General features: G+C 48.4%; 1 protein-coding gene across 6 annotated transcripts in view; it reads left to right on the top strand.

The window, feature by feature from the left end:
* The window catches only part of ATG2B (autophagy related 2B), a 5,509,925-nt gene that overhangs the window by 1,549,441 nt on the left and 3,939,853 nt on the right, over positions 1-20,631 (top strand). For all 6 annotated transcript variants that reach the window (XM_069637692.1, XM_069637689.1, XM_069637687.1 and 3 more), the window contains one exon: positions 6,937-7,087. In XM_069637692.1, coding sequence (XP_069493793.1) covers positions 6,937-7,087 — 151 coding nt within the window. The remainder of the gene's footprint in view (positions 1-6,936; positions 7,088-20,631) is intronic.

Here is a 20,631-nt window from a genome sequence, read left to right as displayed (position 1 = left end):
GTAGACTAAGTACTCTTCTCCAAATCAGGGCTTCCATGCTTGTTAAGTAATCTATAAGGGCTGGATTGTATATCTCCATCCCATAAAGCAACTTTGGGACTATCTTGCCCCATAAAAACAGACCGGGCAAAAAAGAATTTACCAAATTTAGAGTCCACACTTTGAGGTTGGGTTGTGAGTTTAGCGACTTTGGTGTGAAGCAATACGCGCAAAGGAGCAAGGGATGGTTTTGAATGAATCATAAAGCCCAGCTATACAAATGAGTCAATCCTCTCCATCGGGTCAGATTGTGCATGCCACTTAAATGGAACCAGCTTACGACTGGATGAAAGTTGCAGAACCTTTGTCTTTGCAGGGGTTCACGTGTAATGAGTTCTCACTCACAAAGGCAGCAAAGGCATTCAGAATGCTTTTGGAGGCCGATCGGAGGGGGGGTGGGGGGGTTATCGAAAACCAAGTAATCGTCTGCGGATCCAGTCCATAAAGGCCTGAGGGTCGAGATTTTCAGGGCTGCCAGGGCAGCTGACTGCAAATGTTGATCTATATCTGCCATGTGCAGGTTGTAGAGGTTAAGGGGACAAAACGCACCCCTGTCTCACACCTCTATAGGTTCTTGTTGAGCGTGACTGCATGCCTTGCATGGCTTTCGCAACAGCAAAGCATGGTCCACTGCGTCAAACGCAGCAGCCAGATCGATTGAGGTCAGAAAGACCAGACTTCTCCCCTTTGACCAGGCCTGGCACTGTATGCATTTAAGTATCATGCCATTCAAATGAGTGCCCATCCCCTTCCTGAACCCTGTTTGCCATTTAGATATTAAGTTCTGGCTACAAGCCCAAACTTCCAGACGTTCAAGGAGGAGATGGGAAAAGATGTTTTAATCGGCTTCAATAATCACGTTCCAAAGTTAGTTGCCTCGGTTCTCTCTTGCCCCCTTTTATAGATTGGTATGATCTGGGCTCTGTCCCACGTGGGCGGAAATTTCACAGCTTTAGCAATGTCAGTAAATAAAAAGAATAGAATTTCTGTCCAGAGAGGTGAATTATATTAAAAAAATACAGTTAGATAGACCATTCGGGCAGGTGCATTCCAATTACTACAATGACCAATGATTTCAACGAGTTGTGGCTGGGAAAGGACTATCCCTTCAGATGTATATTTCGCCCATTTTAAATTGTCCGGTTTGGAAGGTAGTGCATAAAGAATTTCTAAGTGCAGAACCCAGGCATCTTCCGCTACCGTATTAAACAAGCCTACCTACGGGCGCATTACTCCTGGAATTAAGGACCAAAAGGATTTAGAATCCCTCTGGCCCAAACCAACAGTATAGTTTCTGTGTCGTGTTGGAGACTGGAAGCTCTAGATGTGCGGAGCCAGTTCTTATATGCCTGCTGTATTTGCTTTGTCCTTCAATATTTGGCCTGGATGGTGAGTGGAGTCGGCTCTAGTATGTCTTCATAGATTTCTCACTTCTCTTCTTTTGTCCGCAACATTACTGTCATGTGTATCAGGAGAAGTACGATGCTTCTTGACACCAGGTCTAGTGACATGCGGGGTAATTACACTTACTACGAAACCTTCAAAGTTTTCCACTGAAAAGTCAGACTGCTTAACAAACATTGACATAGATGAGGTCCTCACCAGAGCTCTGTGGTTAGCTTTAATCAGCATATGTGGTGTCCAGTGCAATTGAGTACCATGAGTATTAGGTAACACTGCCCTCCACCCTGAGTCAGGGGCCAAGGTTGCACGAGTTGTCGTCAGACAATTAAAGGAGGCTGCCAAGAGAGAATGATAGCTAAAGTCTGAGATCATGACCTCAAAACGGGAGTAGTCCCCATCAACCAAGGACCCACAAAAATAGTCAATTGTTGAGGAGCTCTGCCCATTAGACCAGGTGGCTGCAGGGGGGGGTGTCCATAAAAATTGACCAATTAAGGGGTAACCGTCCCAAACCTGTGAGAACATCAATCCAGACTCTCCCATTCTTAATCTTTAGCTCTTAATTATTCGGACGTACATCATACAAACCAATTGCACTAAGACAATCTGAATTTACATCTCCCACCACCAAGACGTGACCCAGTGGTGTTGTGTCTAGCAAATCTGCCACACATTGTGTAAGGGTTTCAATTTCCTGTTCCAAGGCCCCCATTCCCCGGTGCCACAGGAGCTCACGGGATGACATTATCTCAAACAAGGAGAAGAGCTTGACCAAAGTCAGAAGGCCCCCAAAAGGACTGCCATTGTCGTGCTGCTTGATGTATGACCGTATAGCCATCGAATGCGGGCAATACCTTAAGCCAAGTTTCCTGCAGATAATCACTGTAGATTTCCTAAGTAAGGTGGATAATGAGGAACTGTTGAAGAGGTATGCATGCCTTCTTGTGTTAAATTATGCCACTGAGAAGGCAGTCCAATCGTCCGTTGTTCCGGTCTCCTTACGGCCTTGATCGTATATAAGTAAATCATTTGTCTATTGCTAGGTGGAAGCAAGAAGCCAGGACCAGTCCCTGCTTTCTTCCAGTGCCATGATTTTCCTTTTAAGAGAGAACCTGGTCCACCAGTGTAGTCCGGAGCCCTGGGCAGTACTGTGGGTTGCCCGTACATATGGATTGCGGCACCCCAAGTGGGCCTGCCTCCTTCCTCGGATTAATTTGAGTGGCACCAGGTAATAGCCCAGGCATCTCCGGTTGTCCCATTCCTTCAAAACCGTGTCCATGACCAATTTTGATTTGAAATAAATCACCACTTGATCCAATCTAGCTCGATCAAGAAATAACATTCTTGGCACATCGTTAGACATAATTCCACCTAATGAGGGAATTTCTTGTAGCAGTGACAAGAGATTGGATGTATTCAAGACATAATAGCGAGTTTCTGGGATCATGCTTTCAAGTACAACTTGTTAGCAAGTCTTCCTGTATTTTTGGGTGTTTGCCCAGATGTTTAGTATGGGAGCCAGTTTGACCAAGAGGATGTCGATCATATGGAGAAAAAGTATTAAGGCCCCTTTGAGTAGAATGTGGGGCAAGTACAGTGTCAAGTACTACCCCTTGAGAAAGACCTTAAGGTGGCCTGGAAGAAAATGATAGGCCTTGCCTTGTACAGTTACCAAGGGATGTACGAAGAACATTGGTGGTAAGTGCTGCTGGTTGCATGAGTGCCAAACATCCACTCTGAGCCGTGGTTCCGGCAGCTACTCCCACTTGAGACTTATCCTGGGGTAGTTGTTCTGAGGCCACATCCAGGTTACCAGCAGCTTGACGGGGAATCCCAGAAGAGCCACTGGCCGAGTTCAGCGGTGTCAAGGTGGCCTTAACTGCAGATTGTGCAAAAAGAAACGTCTTACTCCTAGCTTTCTCAATTATTTTGTAGGCATATTTTTAGTTTCCCTCTGCATGACACCCCTAGGTTTTTTTTTTTTCCTTTGGGCACAATGACCATGACAGGCCAGTTTCATCACTGGGGCAATGACCAGGAGCTCCTCTATTGAACCTTCTGAGGAAACTTGTACAATAGATTCCACAATTACGGGATCAATTACTGGTGGAATATCAGTCTCTCTCTGCTCTAGGGGTGCCCCAGCCAGCAGATCAAGGTCTAGAACAATTCCAGGCGGCTACAATTCTGCAGACAGATGCCTGGGTGGAAGCTGTATATTATGTAGAAAAGCAGGAGCAGGCATTGCTTTGCTTGGAGTCCAATGTCCTTCGGTCCCGCTCGGCCCTCGCTCTATTGGGGCTGAAGGCCAGATAGAGCCTGAGCTGGCCGTGAGGCCAGTGCAATGTGGTTGGATGGGCCATGCTTGTGTGCAAAGAGAAACTCATGGGCAGCACTGTGGATGTTGATACTATCAAATCTGAACAGCAGGGATTCTAAAAGTGCTGTGTTCATTTTAGTCTCTCTTTGAATACCCTTGTAAAGGGAAACCAGTATACACAGTACCTGGTTGATTTCTGTGAATAAAACATCCTTGTCCCCTTTGCCGACCTCCATTTTTGTCATTTCTGCATAGAGTCGTCGTGGAGGCAGTGGTGTAGGGGAAGGAGCTGGGGACGATTAAAAAAAAAAAGCCAGTGCCTGAGCTTCGGCCGTTGTGTTGCTGAAACTCTGAACAGTCGTGCATGACCAGCGAGGTATCCCCCATAGAGCCGTTGGATTGTGAACTGTTCCACGCTGTAACTTCCACTTCAGATAGATTCATTGGCTCAAGCCGTCACACCATGACCGCCTCATATGACTTGGTTATCAGTGTCTCAGGACATAGAAGTAAGCGGATATCTAAATGAGACATCCTGGTTTGATTTTTTTGAGCGCTTGGGCATTGCAGTCTCATTCGATGGCAGGAAGAAGGAAGTGATCAGGTTTGGGCATTGTTTATTGCTTTTCGTACATTTTTTCAGTCGAGATGACAAAGGCATAGGGGCCACCTCCAGTCCTGCATTCTCAGTGGCCAATGGAGGAAGAGTTAGGGCTGCCAACATTTCAACATCAGTGATCGGGGTAGTGGAGGGAAAAGATGACAATCCCCCACTCCTAAAATCGTACATCATAACTTGTTTCCTTTTAAAGTTTTGTAAATGGTGAGACTTACCGTCAGCTGTGTCTTCGTGGCCACCCTGTGTTGTCGAGCTGGTATCCTGAAAAGATGTCTTCAGCTGGCAGCTTCAGCCTTTGCTTCACCTGCCCTACTCCCAACACCTAACCCACTGCACACACACCATGCGCGCTCCACGCTGGTGTGAGGTATTTATAGTTCAGATACGGTACTCCAAAGTATACTGGGACAAAATACTGAAGAGCTCCTCTGGTAGCAAAAGCAGATCCAGGAACGCTGCGTTTGTAATGTGCTACACCTAACACATTGCGCACACATTATCTTCTAGATACATTTTAAGGTAAAAGATACACCGCGTGACCAGAGGTTGGCAGTGTTGAAAGTATGTTCACCATAATAGAAATGCAGGGTATGACTTTAATAATTAAGATGAAATCAAAAATAAGTGCTAAAATTATAAACCTTGGTCCGGAGCTCATTGAACTACTCATGTACCCAGAAAAAATATCCCGGGGCATGCAAGTAGCCCAGAGCCAATTTTAGGTGTTTTCTTGAGTAGGTTGTTTCCACAGAAACAAATGAGAAAAGTTAAAGGTCCATCCGTTTTAATGGAGAGAAGTCTGATCTACCCCACAGATGCAGATTCTGCAATGAGCAACCCAAGGGAAGGTCAGAGGAGACCCCAAAAGAGGCACTGAAAACCCCAGAAGAAAAGGTAGCATAAGGAGGACTCCCAATATAACTCTATGCGAATTGAAGTAAAGACTGTCTTCCAAGGAATCTCTAGTTACCCATTACCGGTGCGAGTTTTGTAGAAAATGGCTCCAGCAGCAAGAAACAACGTAGCGAGTAAACAGCTCTTTTCCACATGTGTGTTTTTCAGAATTCATGGCCAAGGGCTTGAACCCTGGGCCAACGACGATCCCAGCGACTCAGGACACTAATTAAAAGCATCTTCCCAGGACATGGACCCTAAAGCTTTCAGTGAGGAGCATCCCAGGAAGATGTAGGGATCCGTGAAAATGGCTCAATTAACAAAAGAAGGCAGCAGCACAGCAACAAACAGTCCCAGGATCTGGACAACAGCTAGAAAACCAAGCTGTAAAATTGACGGGTGCTGAAGTCTTAAGACCCCTCTGTACACTAGCAGCGACTCACAGACAAGTGGATGATCCTGGCGGTAAATGCGGGAAACGGACCAGAACATGATTCCAGAGTGGAGGGCTCGTCCCAGCAGATATCGAGCATCACCAGGAGTCTTCAGGAAGACCAAACTGGACCTCCATTAGCAAAATAACCCAAACCTGTTTTGGCCTAAACAAGTTGGGTCCAATAAGGGGCTGCCAAATGACCCAATTGGTCAGAACAGCCATTTATGGGGCCAGCTAATGGTCTCCTCAACACAAAATTACAGACAGCAAGATGTATAAAAAATAAAACATTGGTACCCCAATGTCTACCAAAATAGTACAACTGGGATAACAGTGCAGTAAAATGTCTGGTACAGCCAAAACGAATGGATAGCTTCCACCAATGTACCCACTAAAACCTGTGTAGGGAGATAAAATTATCTTAGGGTAAACAAGGGGACCCTGAGGCACCCCTGGTACTGGGCGACCCAATACCATATACCTTAAGTAAAGAAAAGGGACATGATGGCCGGCGGGTGGTGGGGGGTGCAGGGGGCTTTGAGCAACAGGTTGGGGGGCCCCAAAAAGTGGCACTAAATTCCCCAAAAACTGAATTCTCGCTTACCAATCACTATTGGGATGTCTCATAAGTAGGGACTATCGTAAAAGGCTGGTCTTCATTTGCATGTGAGCAGGTTACTCCCTAAAAGCAGAAACCTATTTTTAATGGCCCTATTTGTCATGAAATAAAAGTTTGTAAATTCAGGAATGGCCACTATTGTACTTTTATTGAACAATTATTTCTCACTTTCTTAATTTTGAACAGATGAACCATGTCTGTCGTGCCCACATTGGCTCTATAGGATAAGTGTTACTTGTTCCCGGTGTAGCTTGTGGACTATTATATTGAGAAGAGGTGTCTGGGGAGGAGCGGGTGGAGGGGGGGAAGTGTACGCAAATTTACCTGAGCCATTGCCAAGCCCCATTGAACATGGCCATGAGCATAAGATGTTATATGTATGGCTGACAGCTAAGAATTGGAAATTGGCTTTGTTGGTTAGGCATGGAACATCCGGTTTGGAAAGCACATCAGTAGTTTTAAAATTATTGCATAGATTCATTTGTGAAATTTAAATGTTCTTTTGAATGCATATATTTGTTTAGTACACATGTTTAATCATTTTGCTACTCATGAGCTTCATTTCTATTTAATATTTCATTTGAAACAAAAATGTTCTTCCATAGGTTTATGGGCGCTGACATCAAAGTATCTCAAGAACAAAGGCAAAATTCAGGCTCGCATAGCTTTAGCACAGACCTATCCATTGGAAAGATGGAACTTCTAGAGTGCCTTTTCCCCAATGATGCTCATTGCGTTCCTCTACAGTATACAGAGGTAAAGAAATCGCCATCAAATATTGTCAACTTCAACAAAGTTTGTATTAAACCTATACAGTGAAATACAATATTGAATACAACAATTCTTAAGCCCTAGGCTGTATTCCCATCTTCTTTTTCCAATGGCCCTGGTATCGATGGGTTTAGCCATTAAGAGTTTATTTTTTGTGAGCATATAGTGGGAGACAAACCAGCCTTTTATATTCACAGTTCAATTTAACTTTATTTTGGCCTCGAAAAGCCCTGTAAGACTGTGCAAAAACCGCATCCATCTCCTCATAGTGTGGCTTAATACTACTGGCGGCCTATAATTATTTGGTCTTGAGTCAAGAACCCTTGGTGTTTCCTTTCCTTAATTCCTATTTAAGAAAGACACTTTGGCTTAGGACCGTGAAACTGAAACATTCGATGTGATATGCCCACTAATGTTATTTTTATTTTTGTCTTTTAATAGGATGGCTAATGTGTTCTTACTCTTTTTTAATTTTTCACTGGTTTTTATTGTATTATGTTGTTTTTATTGTTCTGTGCACTTAAATGAATTGTCAAGACAGAATCAAATCAACGACTAAACACTATAATACTGTACTCGCCCTGATGTTCCTCGTAGCTGGCAAAACATGCCCCAACACCAAAAGTGTTCGCTGTTTTTTTTTTTTTGGCTTCCACTTTATTCCACCTCTCTTTGAAGCCCAACAAACTAAGCAGTTTTCAGCAGACATGATAAAAGAGCACCTCGACAATGTCTAAAGTTGAGTCTCCTATGTAAAGGAATAATATATGTCTTACAGGGTTTGACTTACTACTTATATAAAAATAATGTGCGCATGCTTGGTAACTGATGAACGCGAAGCCGAGTTATCAGCCTTCCGGCATGCCCATTTTCTGGACTGTGAAATGATGCAAGAATAGTAAAAAAGCCTTAACTCTAGACTGTTTTAAGAAAGAAGAACTAATAGCTTTTTTGTTCTCAAATGCCTATAACATCAAATACTCTTTAGTCCCTTCCCCTTTGCGCCATCTTTGATGGGCGTGCCCGGAATGGGGACTGTACAGTACCTTCCAGTGAAAAACTGTGAGCTGCCCCTTTAAATTTGCTGACGGGAGAGGTGGCTGGGACACGGCCCTGGCATACGCATGCCATATAGCCCCGCCTTCTGAAGCCTCACCTCAGACCCTTTTTCTGCACGGACAGTGACGGACTTCTCGGCGTGAGCAGAGTCTTGTTTTTTTTTCCTGCTTCACGGGAGCGCCCCTTCCTTTTCATCATTTCTATTTTTTTTCCGTACAGACCTCCGGTTCCTCACCTCCCAGGAGCATGTCGTTCGCAGGAGGGTTCACACATTGTGCCTTGTGCAAGTGCGCCTTCCCAGCCTTGTATCTACACGTTCTCCGCAGGGATGTCATTTGGGGGATGCCAGGGGTCGCATTTGCGACTCTTGTGGTCTCCCTTGCTGCCCCAAAAAATAAAAAAAAAATAAAAAAAGTAAACATGTTTTTTTTCTAAATGTAATCTCCTGGGCTGTGGCCAGCACCATGTGGCACTTCATTTTTGAAGTGCACGGCTTTCTGGTTCAGGCCTCTTAAAAAAAACACAGGGTTCCACATGTGTAACGCTTTGAGCAGTGATTCTAAATAAGAAAGAATAGGAATAACAAATAATGTCTTTCTGGAAATATATGCAATCATTGCTAGACTCATTGAAGGTTTATTTCAGGCATACTTCTGGGGGTGAGTCACTGATTTAGTCTGTTCTGAAATACCTCATATCAGTCTTTCTTCCTTCTGAGGTCGATTAATGAGTACCAACACAGGTAGGGTGATATTGTATGTATATTTATTTCTATATAAAGCACTTGAGTGTAAGTGCTATATTATAACACATTATAATTTTTTCTTGGACGTCTGCTTGCATTCACAGTAATATGGGCCTATTCACACTGATATTAATGATACATATGATGATCCATTCTTGTATGAAATGTATATCACATTATAGTGATATCGTAACCATATTTTTTGTAGTGTACTTGGGAACAATGCTATGTGATGCCACTTCCTGTTTTGTCAAGGGGTGAAATGTCGTGTTCCATCGCTTCCCGTGATGTCACTTTGGGCTGGGGGTCAAATGACATCACTTCCTGTGATGTCATCAGAGGTCAGACGTTGTGTGATGTCACTTCCACTACCCATGGCATTTTGATGAAATTATGTCATTGTGCCTGGGATTTGAGCACCGCTTGGACGGTTGCTTGGCCTGCAGCACGCTTACGCCAAGGACCCTTAAGAACAGACTACGACAGTGGCAAGAGATCTTCAACAGATCACCACCACAACACATGAAGGATTTTGTTGGTAAGGTCAAGCCGTAGGACAAGGTAAGTCCCTTATTTAATAAATCACCCCAGCACAGGGATTCCTTTCCAGGAGTCCCTGCAGCTGGGAGGGGCAAGTCAAGCCCTAACGGTTCCGGGCCTGACGCTAAGAAATCTACCAGCATGTGCACCGTAGGGCCCAAGGGCACTACCATGCCGGATACCGAGGGGCATACACGCTCTAATCCGCACAACGGTTTGAGGGATCGTTAGAGTCTGGTACTGGATCACGGTCTGAGGGAGCACCTATAGGCGACATGAGCAAGCTACTGGCCACAAGGCCGAGGGACTCCGTCCTCCCGGAATGTCTTCCAAGTCCCATTCCAGTCAGTAGCCCGCTGGGCCAAAAAACACTGTGCAGAACCCAAGCTTCCTGCACATTCCTAAGGCACATCAGCTATCCAACAAGATGGCTACCAGCCACACTACCGGCAGCACAGGCCTGGAGATGTCCAAAATGGAGGCTGGGCTGTCCGACAGGTGAACCTCAGGGGGAAAGCCCACGCAGACCGCTCCATCCTCGCCTTCTGAGTGGGTGGTTCAGGCATTCAGCTCCCCTTCATCACCCTTGCAGAGGGGGGCCAGGCCCTTCAAGGGATCCCTGCACTCATCATCCTATACACCATTATCAGAGCCATCCGCATTCCTTCGTCCCGAGACAGGAGATATGGCCACCCCTCAAAGGCACAGGGCATACAAGGAGTCGCCATATCCACAGAGGCAGGGCCAGCAGCCGGCATGTGAAGAAAGCTTCTTTAACCGCTTTCTTCTCCTGATGAAGTTGGAAGAGTTCTCCAGCATGGGGTCTGGCATGGATTCACATGCTCATGAATATTCCCCGTCGTCAGGCTGGGAATCCTCGGTAAAGAAAAAACCAGTATCAGTTTCGTTTCTGATCTGTCTTTCGTAGTAATAACCAATCACTGGTCTCTGCGTCATACTGACCACAGCCAATGACTGCCCTCTACCTAAGCACCGCCTCTGGCAGCCATCTTCAGATTTTTACCGCACGTTCGTGTGTTGGGATCCTCGTGCTATTGCTCTCGAGCGTTAGTGCTATTTTTCGCGCTTTTTCACAAAAAACTTCGATTCTTTCGGTCAAAAGAGCCTCAAGCTCCACCGATCCTACATCCGATCAACGGGGACCCGTGTCGGATTCATCTGTGCCCCTCAAGGGTGAAGATTTCGTCGAGCTACACTTCGGAGGACTCCAGAAGCTTCTCAGGCCCGGTCTCGGAGATGGCCCAGGAGAAGGGAAGCTCGACGCCCGGAAAGCTGTTCAGGGTCTGCCCTGGATGCCAGCTGCAGAACGTCTTCAAGGAGGACGAACACTCTTTCTGCCTTTACTGCCTTCATGAGGACAAGACGCACGTGGAGAAGGACTGTGCGTTTTGCGGCAACATGTCGGAACGGACCATGAAGGACCGCCATCAACGTCTCGCCAACTGGCTGGAGGGTAAGAGCCCGTCTGGCGAGAAGAAGAAGAAATCCGAGCGGTCTTCTAAGACCTTTGAGGGCGCCCCGGCGACGGGGGCCCAACATAAGGCCAAGCACCGCGAGTCCGCTGGCACCGGGAGCGCCGAACGGTCGGGCTCTACGGGCGCCAGGCAGGGCGCACCCTCCCCGGCACCATCAACCACGAGCCAACGCTCTGGGTCGGGTAAGAGGAAGGCCGAGCACCCGGCGAAGCTCCTGGAGAGGCCCCGGTCGAGCTCTAAGGCAGAGGAGGAGCGTGGCAGTGCCCCCTCCCTCAAGGATAAGGCGGTGAGCGCACCTAAGGTGGTGAAGGCCTTGATCCATCCGACCAAGCCCTCTATCGAAACAGTCGCGGCGGCCCTGGCTCAGCCTGTGGTGGCTGCACCAGTGGTGGCGACCTCAGGGCCCAGAATCTCCCTGCCTCCTCGGAGGGAGTCTTTCTTTGTGCCCATCGATAGGACCCCCGTGAAACCCTCCGTGGGGAAGAAGAAGGGGGGGCAGGGCGTCGTCGTAGATTCGGCCTCAACCTCAGAAGAGGAGCTGATCGAGGTCTTAAGCCACGGCCTAGGCGTGGAAGAAGGCCAGCCCGTCGGAATGGACCCCGACGCAGGTGACGACGACGACATCGTCGAGGATACCGACGGGGCCCCTGCTCGCCCGTCGGATTCCCCTCTGCCAGCGCCGCAAGACAACTCGGCGGCCATTTTGTTGGCCATACAGTCCTTATGCTCCGAGATGAGGACGAGGCTACCGTTACCGACGGAGGAGCCTCTCCCGTCGGGGGATCCAGAACCGGGACCTTCTGGTGTTCCCCCTACCAAGAAAAGAAGGATCCATCCACCACCTCCTTTTCAACCGTCGCGCCCCGTCCAGCCCTCCTCCCCGTCCACCCGAGGGGATGATACGGGGACTGACACGGCAGCGACGGGTACGGACGACGAGGCATACGACGAGGATTTTCCGTCGTCGCCTCCCACCAGGGCTTCTCCGCCCGACGAGATCGGATCTTTCCACTCCATGATCTCCAGGGCTTCCGAGCTTTTCCAACTCTGCCCTGAGGAGAAGAAAAAGGAAGGCTTCCTTTATCAGCGGCGCGAGGCCAAGAGGAAGACGGTCCTCGCAGTGCCTCTGTTGGACGACATTTGGGATGAGGGCCTTTCCCTCCTCAAGAACCCTTCCACGACGCCAGCTAGAAGAGACCGGTACGAGAAAAAGTACCGGGTCCCGGACACGGCCCCCCTATGCCTCCGGGCGCAGCCTACCCCGGATTCCGTTGTCTCCGCGGCAGCCAGGAAGAAAGCGGGGGGGGGTGCGGCCTCCACATCGACTTCCCCGCCGGACGGCGAGGGAAAGAAATTGGATGCTATGGGACGTAGAGTCATCTCGTCGGCAGCGACGGCGATTAAAGCGGCCAACGCCTTGGCTATCGTGGCCCGCTACGACAGGGAGCTCTGGTACAAGATAGCTCCCCTGCTGGATTTTCTGCCGGACGACAAGAGGGCGGAGGCCCTTGAGATCCTGCAGGAAGGTGAGGTGGCCTCGGACCACGCCATCACCGTGGCGACGGACATCGCCGACACTGGGTTCCGCCAGCTGGGCAACGGCGTTTGCCTTCGACGTCGTGGATGGCTCAAAGCTACGGACTTCCGGCAGGACGTCCAGACCAGAGTCCTGGACATGCCCTTCGACGGGAACAACCTGTTTGGGAAGACAGTGGACGATTCCCTTCAGGCCATCAAGGCGGATACTGAGACGGCCCGGGCCCTTGGAGTCCTGCAGCAACGACGGACGCCCTTTCGGAGCGGCGGAGGCAAGGGCGCCTCCAAAGGTTCCGGCGGCGGTTTCGCTTCCTACCGTCAAGCGTCCCGCTCGTCGTCGCAAGAGGCCTACAGAGGACGAGGCAAGTCTGGCGGACCCCGCCGTCGTCGCCAAGGAGGTCAAGGCGGCAAGGCCGCGTCCAAGCAGGATTGAACCGGCCGTGGGGTCGGGCCCCCACCGAAGCACCCCGGTGGGAGGCCGGCTGGCGGGCTTCGTCAGCGTGTGGGAGTCCATCTCCACCGACCGTTGGGTGCTGGACGCCCTGGCCCGGGGCCACGCGCTCGAGTTTCAAAGAAGGTGCCCGCGCGTCCCCCCCGTGGCCAGGAAAGAACTTCACGTCCCTCAACTTCTCCTGGAGGTAAAGGCGATGCTCAGAAAGGGCGCCATCGAACTCGTCCCAAAGAGGCTTCGGGGCTCCGGAGTCTACTCGAGATACTTCCTCGTGAAGAAGAAGACGGGAGGATGGCGCCCCATCCTAGACCTGCGACGTCTGAACAAGTTCATCAAGGCGCAGAAGTTCCGGATGGTCACCCTCCAGCACGTCCTGGGTCAGCTGGAGGAAGGAGACTTCCTATCGTCGTTGGATTTGGAGGATGCCTACTTCCACATTTCCATCCTAAAGGGGCACCGAAAATTCCTCAGATTCGTGGTCCAAGGGCGTCATTACCAGTTCAAAGCCCTTCCCTTCGGACTACGGTCGGCACCCAGGGTATTCACCAAGTGCCTCGCACCGGTGGCGGCGCAGCTGCGCCGCGAGGGGATTCACGTCTACCCCTACCTGGACGACTGGCTCATCCGCGCCAAGACGAGGGAGCTCACCGTGGTCCACACGGCAAGGACCGTCCAACTCCTCACGGACCTGGGATTCTCCGTGAACTACGCCAAATCCCACCTGGTGCCCGCGCAAGTCGCACTGTTTCTGGGAGCGAGGCTCGACACAGTGTCCCTTCTGGCCTCCCCGTCGGAGGAGAGGACCAGGACCATCTTGGGCAAGGTGCAACGGATGTTGGTGGCCGACGCGGCCAAAGTGAGGTCCATCAAGTCCCTCCTCGGGATGATGTCTTCCTGCATCTACCTCATTCCCATGTGCAGGCTCCGGATGCGCCCGTTGCAAGAATTCCTGGATGCGCGCTGGATCCAGACGACGGGCAGCTTCGAGGAAAGGATCAAGCTCGACGAGAGTTTCCGACGAGCGATACGGTGGTGGGGCACCCGCGCGCATCTGACGGCGGGCATGGACTTCCAGACCCCAGCCCACCAGGAGACTGTGACCACGGATGCCTCCCTGGAAGGGTGGGGAGCGCACACCGAAAATCTGCACGCAAGGGGACTCTGGCTCCCGACGGAGAAGTCCCTGCATATCAACGTCCTGGAGCTCCGTGCAGTGTTTTGGGCCCTCAGGTCCTTCCTTCCGTCCCTCAAGGGCAAGGTGGTGAGGATCTTCACCGACAACACCACCACCATGTTTTACATCAGGAAACAGGGCGGAACCAGGTCCCCAGCGCTGTCCAAGGAGGCGCAGGACCTGTGGCATTGGGCCGTCGCCCAAGGGATTTTTCTGGTGCCGTTTCATCTGGCAGGGATAAAAAACACCATCGCCGACTCACTCAGCAGGGAGCTGCGCTCGTGCCACGAGTGGGAACTACGGCAGGATCTGGTGGATTGCCTCTTCCGACGGTGGGGCACACCCCAGATCGACCTGTTCGCGACGGCGACGAACACCAAGTGCCGGAGGTTCGCCAGCAGGTTTCCCCAGACGAGGAGCATGGGCGATGCTTTCTCGTTCCCCTGGGAGGGCCTGTCCCTCTACGCGTTCCCTCCCTTGCCTCTGCTAATCCGGCTCGTCAACCAGCTCAAGAGGTCACGGTGCAGGATGATCCTCGTCGCACCTGCGTGGCCGAGGCAGATATGGTTCCCGGACCTTCTGGACTTGTCAGCGTCCCCGCCGATCAAGCTGCCGGCGGACGCGGATCTACTCTCCAGGGAAGGAGGCGCCATCCTCCACCACGACCCGAAGTCGCTGAACTTGCAGGCCTGGCTCCTGCAGCGCTAGAGTTTGGAGGATACGACATACCGGCCGATTGCAGAGAGGTTCTTGCAAAGGCCAGGGCGTCCTCGACTCTTAAATGCTACGGACACAAATGGAAGAGGTTCTCTGTCTGGTGCCACGCACAGAAGATTAACCCTCTACGGATTACGGCTCCCCAAGTACTGCCGTACCTGCTGATGCTGGCCAAAGCTGGTCTGGCACACGCGTCCATCAAGATTCATCTTGCTGCGATCTCCCGATACACCAGAACCACGGGGCGGGCGTCCTTGTGGTCTCATCGTCTGGTGAAAGAGTTCATGAAGGGACTGTTCAGATCGTTCCCGCCGGTGAAGGCTCCGGCCCCGGCGTGGGAGCTCAACGTGGTGCTGACCAAGCTCATGGGACCTCCGTTCGAGCCTCTGCACTCGGCCCCGTTGAAGTTTCTGTCGTGGAAAACAGCTTTTCTTGTGGCCATCACCTCCGCACGACGAGTGGGAGAGATCCAGGCCCTTTCCTGCAAGGCCCCGTACTTGATTTTCCACGACACGAGGGTAGTGCTCAGGACGCACCCCTCCTTCATGCCCAAGGTACCGTCGGACTTCCATCTCAACGAACCCTTGGTGTTACCTGTGTTCTTCCCGTCGCCTTCGTCGCCGGCTGAGAGGACTTTGCACTCGCTGGATGTAGCTAGAGCGCTGAAGTTCTACGTGGACCGCACGAAGGGTTTTCGGAAGACGTCACAACTCTTTGTGAACTTTGGACCTGTCAATCAGGGGAAGGCTCTCTCGAAGGCTTCCATCTCCAGATGGCTCTCCGGCTGTATCATGTGCTGTCACCGGTTGGCAAACCGACCGCTGCCTGGCCGTCCGAGAGCCCATTCCACCAGAGCGATCGCAGCTACCACGGCGTTCCTATCTGGTGTGCCCCTGCTGGACATATGCAGGGCTGCTACGTGGAGGTCGACGCACACCTTCACGAAATTCTACTGCGTCGACCGGGATTCCAGGGAGGAGTCCAGGGTCGGCCAAGCAGTGCTGCGCAACCTGTTCGCCTGAGGTGAGCCTGGTGAGGAGGTAAGATGCTTAATGTTGAGTTGATGTGATGCTTAATGTTGAGCCTTTGCCACCTCCCGTGGTTGTGCATGTGTGTACTGCTATGTATTCTTTATTCATGAGCATGTGAATCCATGCCAGACCCCATGCTGGAGAAGGAACAAGTTACTTACCTGTAACTGTTGTTCTCCAGCATGGGTCTGGCATGGATTCACATGCGAACCCTCCCGCCTACCCCTCTGCGGCTCTTCACTTGGTCATACTGCCACTTCACGTGCTTCCAAATCTGAAGATGGCTGCCAGAGGCGGTGCTTAGGTAGAGGGCAGTCATTGGCTGTGGTCAGTATGACGCAGAGACCAGTGATTGGTTATTACTACGAAAGACAGATCAGAAACGAAACTGATACTGGTTTTTTCTTTACCGAGGATTCCCAGCCTGACGACGGGGAATATTCATGAGCATGTGAATCCATGCCAGACCCATGCTGGAGAACAACAGTTACAGGTAAGTAACTTGTTCCATGTCAGGCATACTCAAGGGGCTCCTTGGGGAAATGATACCCCAAATGGTGCTGCAGCAGCAGCCTTCAGGCCCAATCGTGGCTGCAGCGATAGTGCCAACTCAGTGCTTCACCCGCCACCTCTGCTGCCTCCTCCTCCTCCTCCAACAACGCTGCCACCTCCTCCAGTGCCAATGTCGCCCCTGGGCAGCAGGTCACAATGGCCAGGGACATGTTGGATGCTCCTACCCCTATGAAAGATGAGGGGGGTGGGCGCCACTGACACTGATAAGTACAATGACAATGCATCCTCCTCCGCCAGGGTGTTCCATGACAGAATGCAGGGCCTGCCAGACTTTCTGGGCATCCAGAGCCAGAACAGGCACAGCAGGAGCTGGGGTGCTCGTGGAAGTCTTATCCCTTAAATCGAGGAGCAGATCAGGGGTGCCAGAAAGATGTGGTGGCAGTGGCAAAGAATCTGTGATTAAAACCACATTCCAATACCCAAGGCAACAAACGACTAGAGACCCGCTTCACGCAGCTGGAGCGAGACGAGTTGCTGGTGGTGGTTCACCCTAAACTGCACTTGTCCGTAGTCGACCCAGCTGCACTGTAGGCTAAGGTGGCGTCTTCTATTTGAACACTTTTCCAGTGCGCCACTCTGTTTTTTGTCAACACTACAATTCCCAACTTGCTACAGACTTGCGTGCAACAACCCAAAATAAGGATTCCAGTCCTTGAGGTTGTAAAGTTGTTGACATAAAAATGACATAACAATGAGCATCAGTAAGAAACTTGAGCAAGAGAAGCATTCTGGATTGACAAATTAGACACAAATGTCCTAATGAAGAGTTGGACCTGTTCTGTTTTTTGTAGATAGATCCTGAGGAGTTATGTTCCACACGTTACAGGGAAGATCACAGAGACCTAGCCTCATTATACTTATTATTATTTTAGTACATTAGCCTACATGATCATGAGCCACCTATGGACACAGACACCTCTACCTACATTAGGTGTATCGTGCTCGGAGTTCACTATAACATCTTGCTATTTTCGGGCAATGCAATGCCCCTGTGATTAGTTAAAATATTCAAAGTCAAAGATTAGGCTTCAGGGGAGAGTCTTGCGCTCTAGGTTTTCAATACAAAAATATTTCAAATAGACGTGGCATATGTCCAAATCATGTGAGATATAAGTGTTGTTTATTTTACAAAAAAAGAAGAACAATAGCCGACACTTGTTTCGACCCCTGGTCGTTGTCAAGGCTGTATACAACATAAATGAAACATAGCAACATTAGTGACAATGTACATAACAGTGAAATGGCCATTTGATCATAAAATTTAACAGAACCCACAAGGAAAACATAAAATAAGAAATAAATCGTACCATATTATAACATGTACCAGGTCATATTTTGATGGTTGGAGTCAGAGCAGGATGAGAGTTCAATGTCAAATGATAAAAAGAAAATATAAAATTTCAATAAGCACATTGGCAATTCTCAACCTCCCATTGTGTTCAATGTGCATCAATATATGGTCTTAAAATTTGTTAAAAAGTTTTTTGATACATGAGCACCAAGCTTATACGGGGTTTGTGAGATATTCAATCAGTCAATACCTGATATGTCCATAATGTAACAGGAATTTGAAATCTAAATTGTATCTCCTTTGTATACTGAGATAATTAGAATGAAACCTACTCACCCTAAGGTTAGATCCAATGTCATTAACGACTAGTGATTAAAGTTCTCTCATGAAACCACTTGTACATCATACGTCTTCCCAGAGGAAATCATTATTGGTACTTCTGCAGTAAAGAGACATATATGTATCAGTGTATCTTGAGCTATTTGGTGACATGGACTATAGGGTGATAATACTAATATAACTAATAATGTTGGTTGTCTTACCTTATTATGGAATAGCGAATTACAAGCAAACTGAGTTTCAATGGACCATTTTTGGCATGGGTATCATTATGTGACCTGTGAAAAATATATGCATTTTTTGTATGGTCATAGAATATAATCCTTAGTTTGATAACCATAAAGGTACATTTTGCCTGATGTATGTGTGTACAATTCTCCATTTAGCAAGAGTAATACTGTGCCCTTCATGATGCTATCTAATTGGTAAGATTATAAACTATGGATGAACAACAGACTAAAAATAGTAAATTGGAGTGTTGCCCCATATATCCATTAACAGCACACTGTTCCCCCAACGAGACCCCTCAAATTAGAGAAAACCTATTCAGGTAATTACATCTCAAAGTTCTATACCTGCTTTTTATGGGGATAAATCCCTGGCTCCAGTCCGCGGGGCAATCCCTTGTTGTTCTTTCAATAATGTTTTATCGGCCACGATCGCGGCAAAACGCCATACAAAAATGGCACTCGTGACGCGATGACGTCACGCATATGCGTAACACGTGACCTCATCGGTGTAAACACGATGACGCGCATTATCGGCGCATAATTCTTGTTAATGGTAACCATCCCATACTATAGGATTATTGAAGCCTTCCTGAATTAGACTCTTTAGAGGTGCCCAAAATAACAGAAAATCTCTGTGGAGGTGTTACAAAATAACAGAAAACAAAAGTTCAAAATGTGCCCTACTGCCCCCTCATATTCATACTCAGGGTAAGTTTTTACGACATGTTAGTAGATTCGTCCTGTACTCTAATGTAAGTTATGAAACATCTTAATATATAAGCAAGATTATTATTATGAAATATGTTACATATTAAAGGATTATTATATCATTGTTGGTGAATGATAAAAGTAATTCTCTTGGTGGTTTCCATTAATTATATCATAAGAAAATGACTATATTGTGGGAGAAATAGGGGACTTGTTCATGAGTAGTGAGGTCAAACAAGTACATTAATCTTTATATTTTATTATATTTTTTATGTGTATCCAATATCGGGTAAGTATAGAATGATACCGCACAACCACTTGACGATAGTTATGTAGCTCACCAATATATGGTTAAAGAAACGCATGCATTTCATGGTCGCAATTCAGACCAACTTGGGTGCATCTTAAGAAACATATTCATTTGCACTCCTGTTGCCTCAATTTGAGCATGACATTGTTAAAATATTCAGTTGTTCCCTCAGACATGAGGGGCAGAGTTAAACTTAGGCCAACAGTCCTTACTGTTTTCAGTTATGTATAACCCACACCGTGGTGTTACAGTAAATACCAGCTTGCCCCACATATCACGAGGGCCACCAGAGATACTTAAGCCGACAGGATATCCCTACGCTCCTGCAGAACCACTCATTGCATGTCTTGTGATTATACAAACTATTATAATTTGTTTAACATCAGGTACACAGTCTTTCTATTACATATTAAGAGTGAACATGACACAGATGTAGAAAGATTGTAAATGCAAAATGTTATTTTGATGTTCTCGATATATTTTAGGTTAGACCACCGTGAACATTTACGAACTGTATACGAAAATATTTTATAATGAGTTTGGATATACAAAATGGAAGATCCCTCTGATTATTAGATGAAATGTATATCTTTGGGTTGTTTGATCAAAAGCTGTTTATATCTCTCTATTGGGGTATTTGTTTAATTATGAGAGTTATCTAAAAGATGCACATCTTCGCATTGCAAGCTCTTTAACTTACTATACATGTCTCTCCATCAGGAGATTTGTCAAGTCCATGTACCTTCATCTAGACCGTTTGCTAAACAGTTGTTTTATCTATGTTGAGTGTACTGTGAGACGAGCATATTAAAGTAACATGTCAGGTTGAGAAATCCAGCGATGGGTACTATAATAACCAGGAACATAAGATGTGTTTGCAGAACATACATTTATATCCACCTTTACTGAAGAGACATACTCCTACGTCCCGTACCCTTTCCTCTATCCTTTTATGGGGGCGTCCCTTGCGAGGGACGGGAACGGAACCCTTTTCTCCAGAATAACTTGTCTTTCCCTTTAAATTTAGACACGTGTGGGGGCGTGGCCCCAGGAGCATGCGCTCCCCTGACCCCGCCCACTGGCGCCACACCTCCGTCCTCTTTTCTGCGATGACAGGAGCTGACCAACTTCTTCAGCACTCGTGGTTTAGGCTCTTGGCCTGTAATTCCACATGTTTTTCCCTAATTTCATTTTCATTCTCAAACTGTTTTAACTTATATTTTGTTACAGAAACACCGTCCACAGGTGCCTCGCTCTACTCCGCCGCATGTCAGCCACGGCAGGCTTCAGTAGGTACCCGTTTTGTGACGGTTCATTTCCTACATTGGA

This window comes from Ambystoma mexicanum, chromosome 14, assembly GCF_040938575.1.
Source record: "Ambystoma mexicanum isolate Mex_15411 chromosome 14, UKY_AmexF1_1, whole genome shotgun sequence".
Lineage (NCBI taxonomy): Eukaryota > Metazoa > Chordata > Amphibia > Caudata > Ambystomatidae > Ambystoma > Ambystoma mexicanum.
The sequence above is the reverse complement of the archived record's forward strand: the minus strand, read 5'-3'. Positions and strand labels throughout refer to the sequence as shown.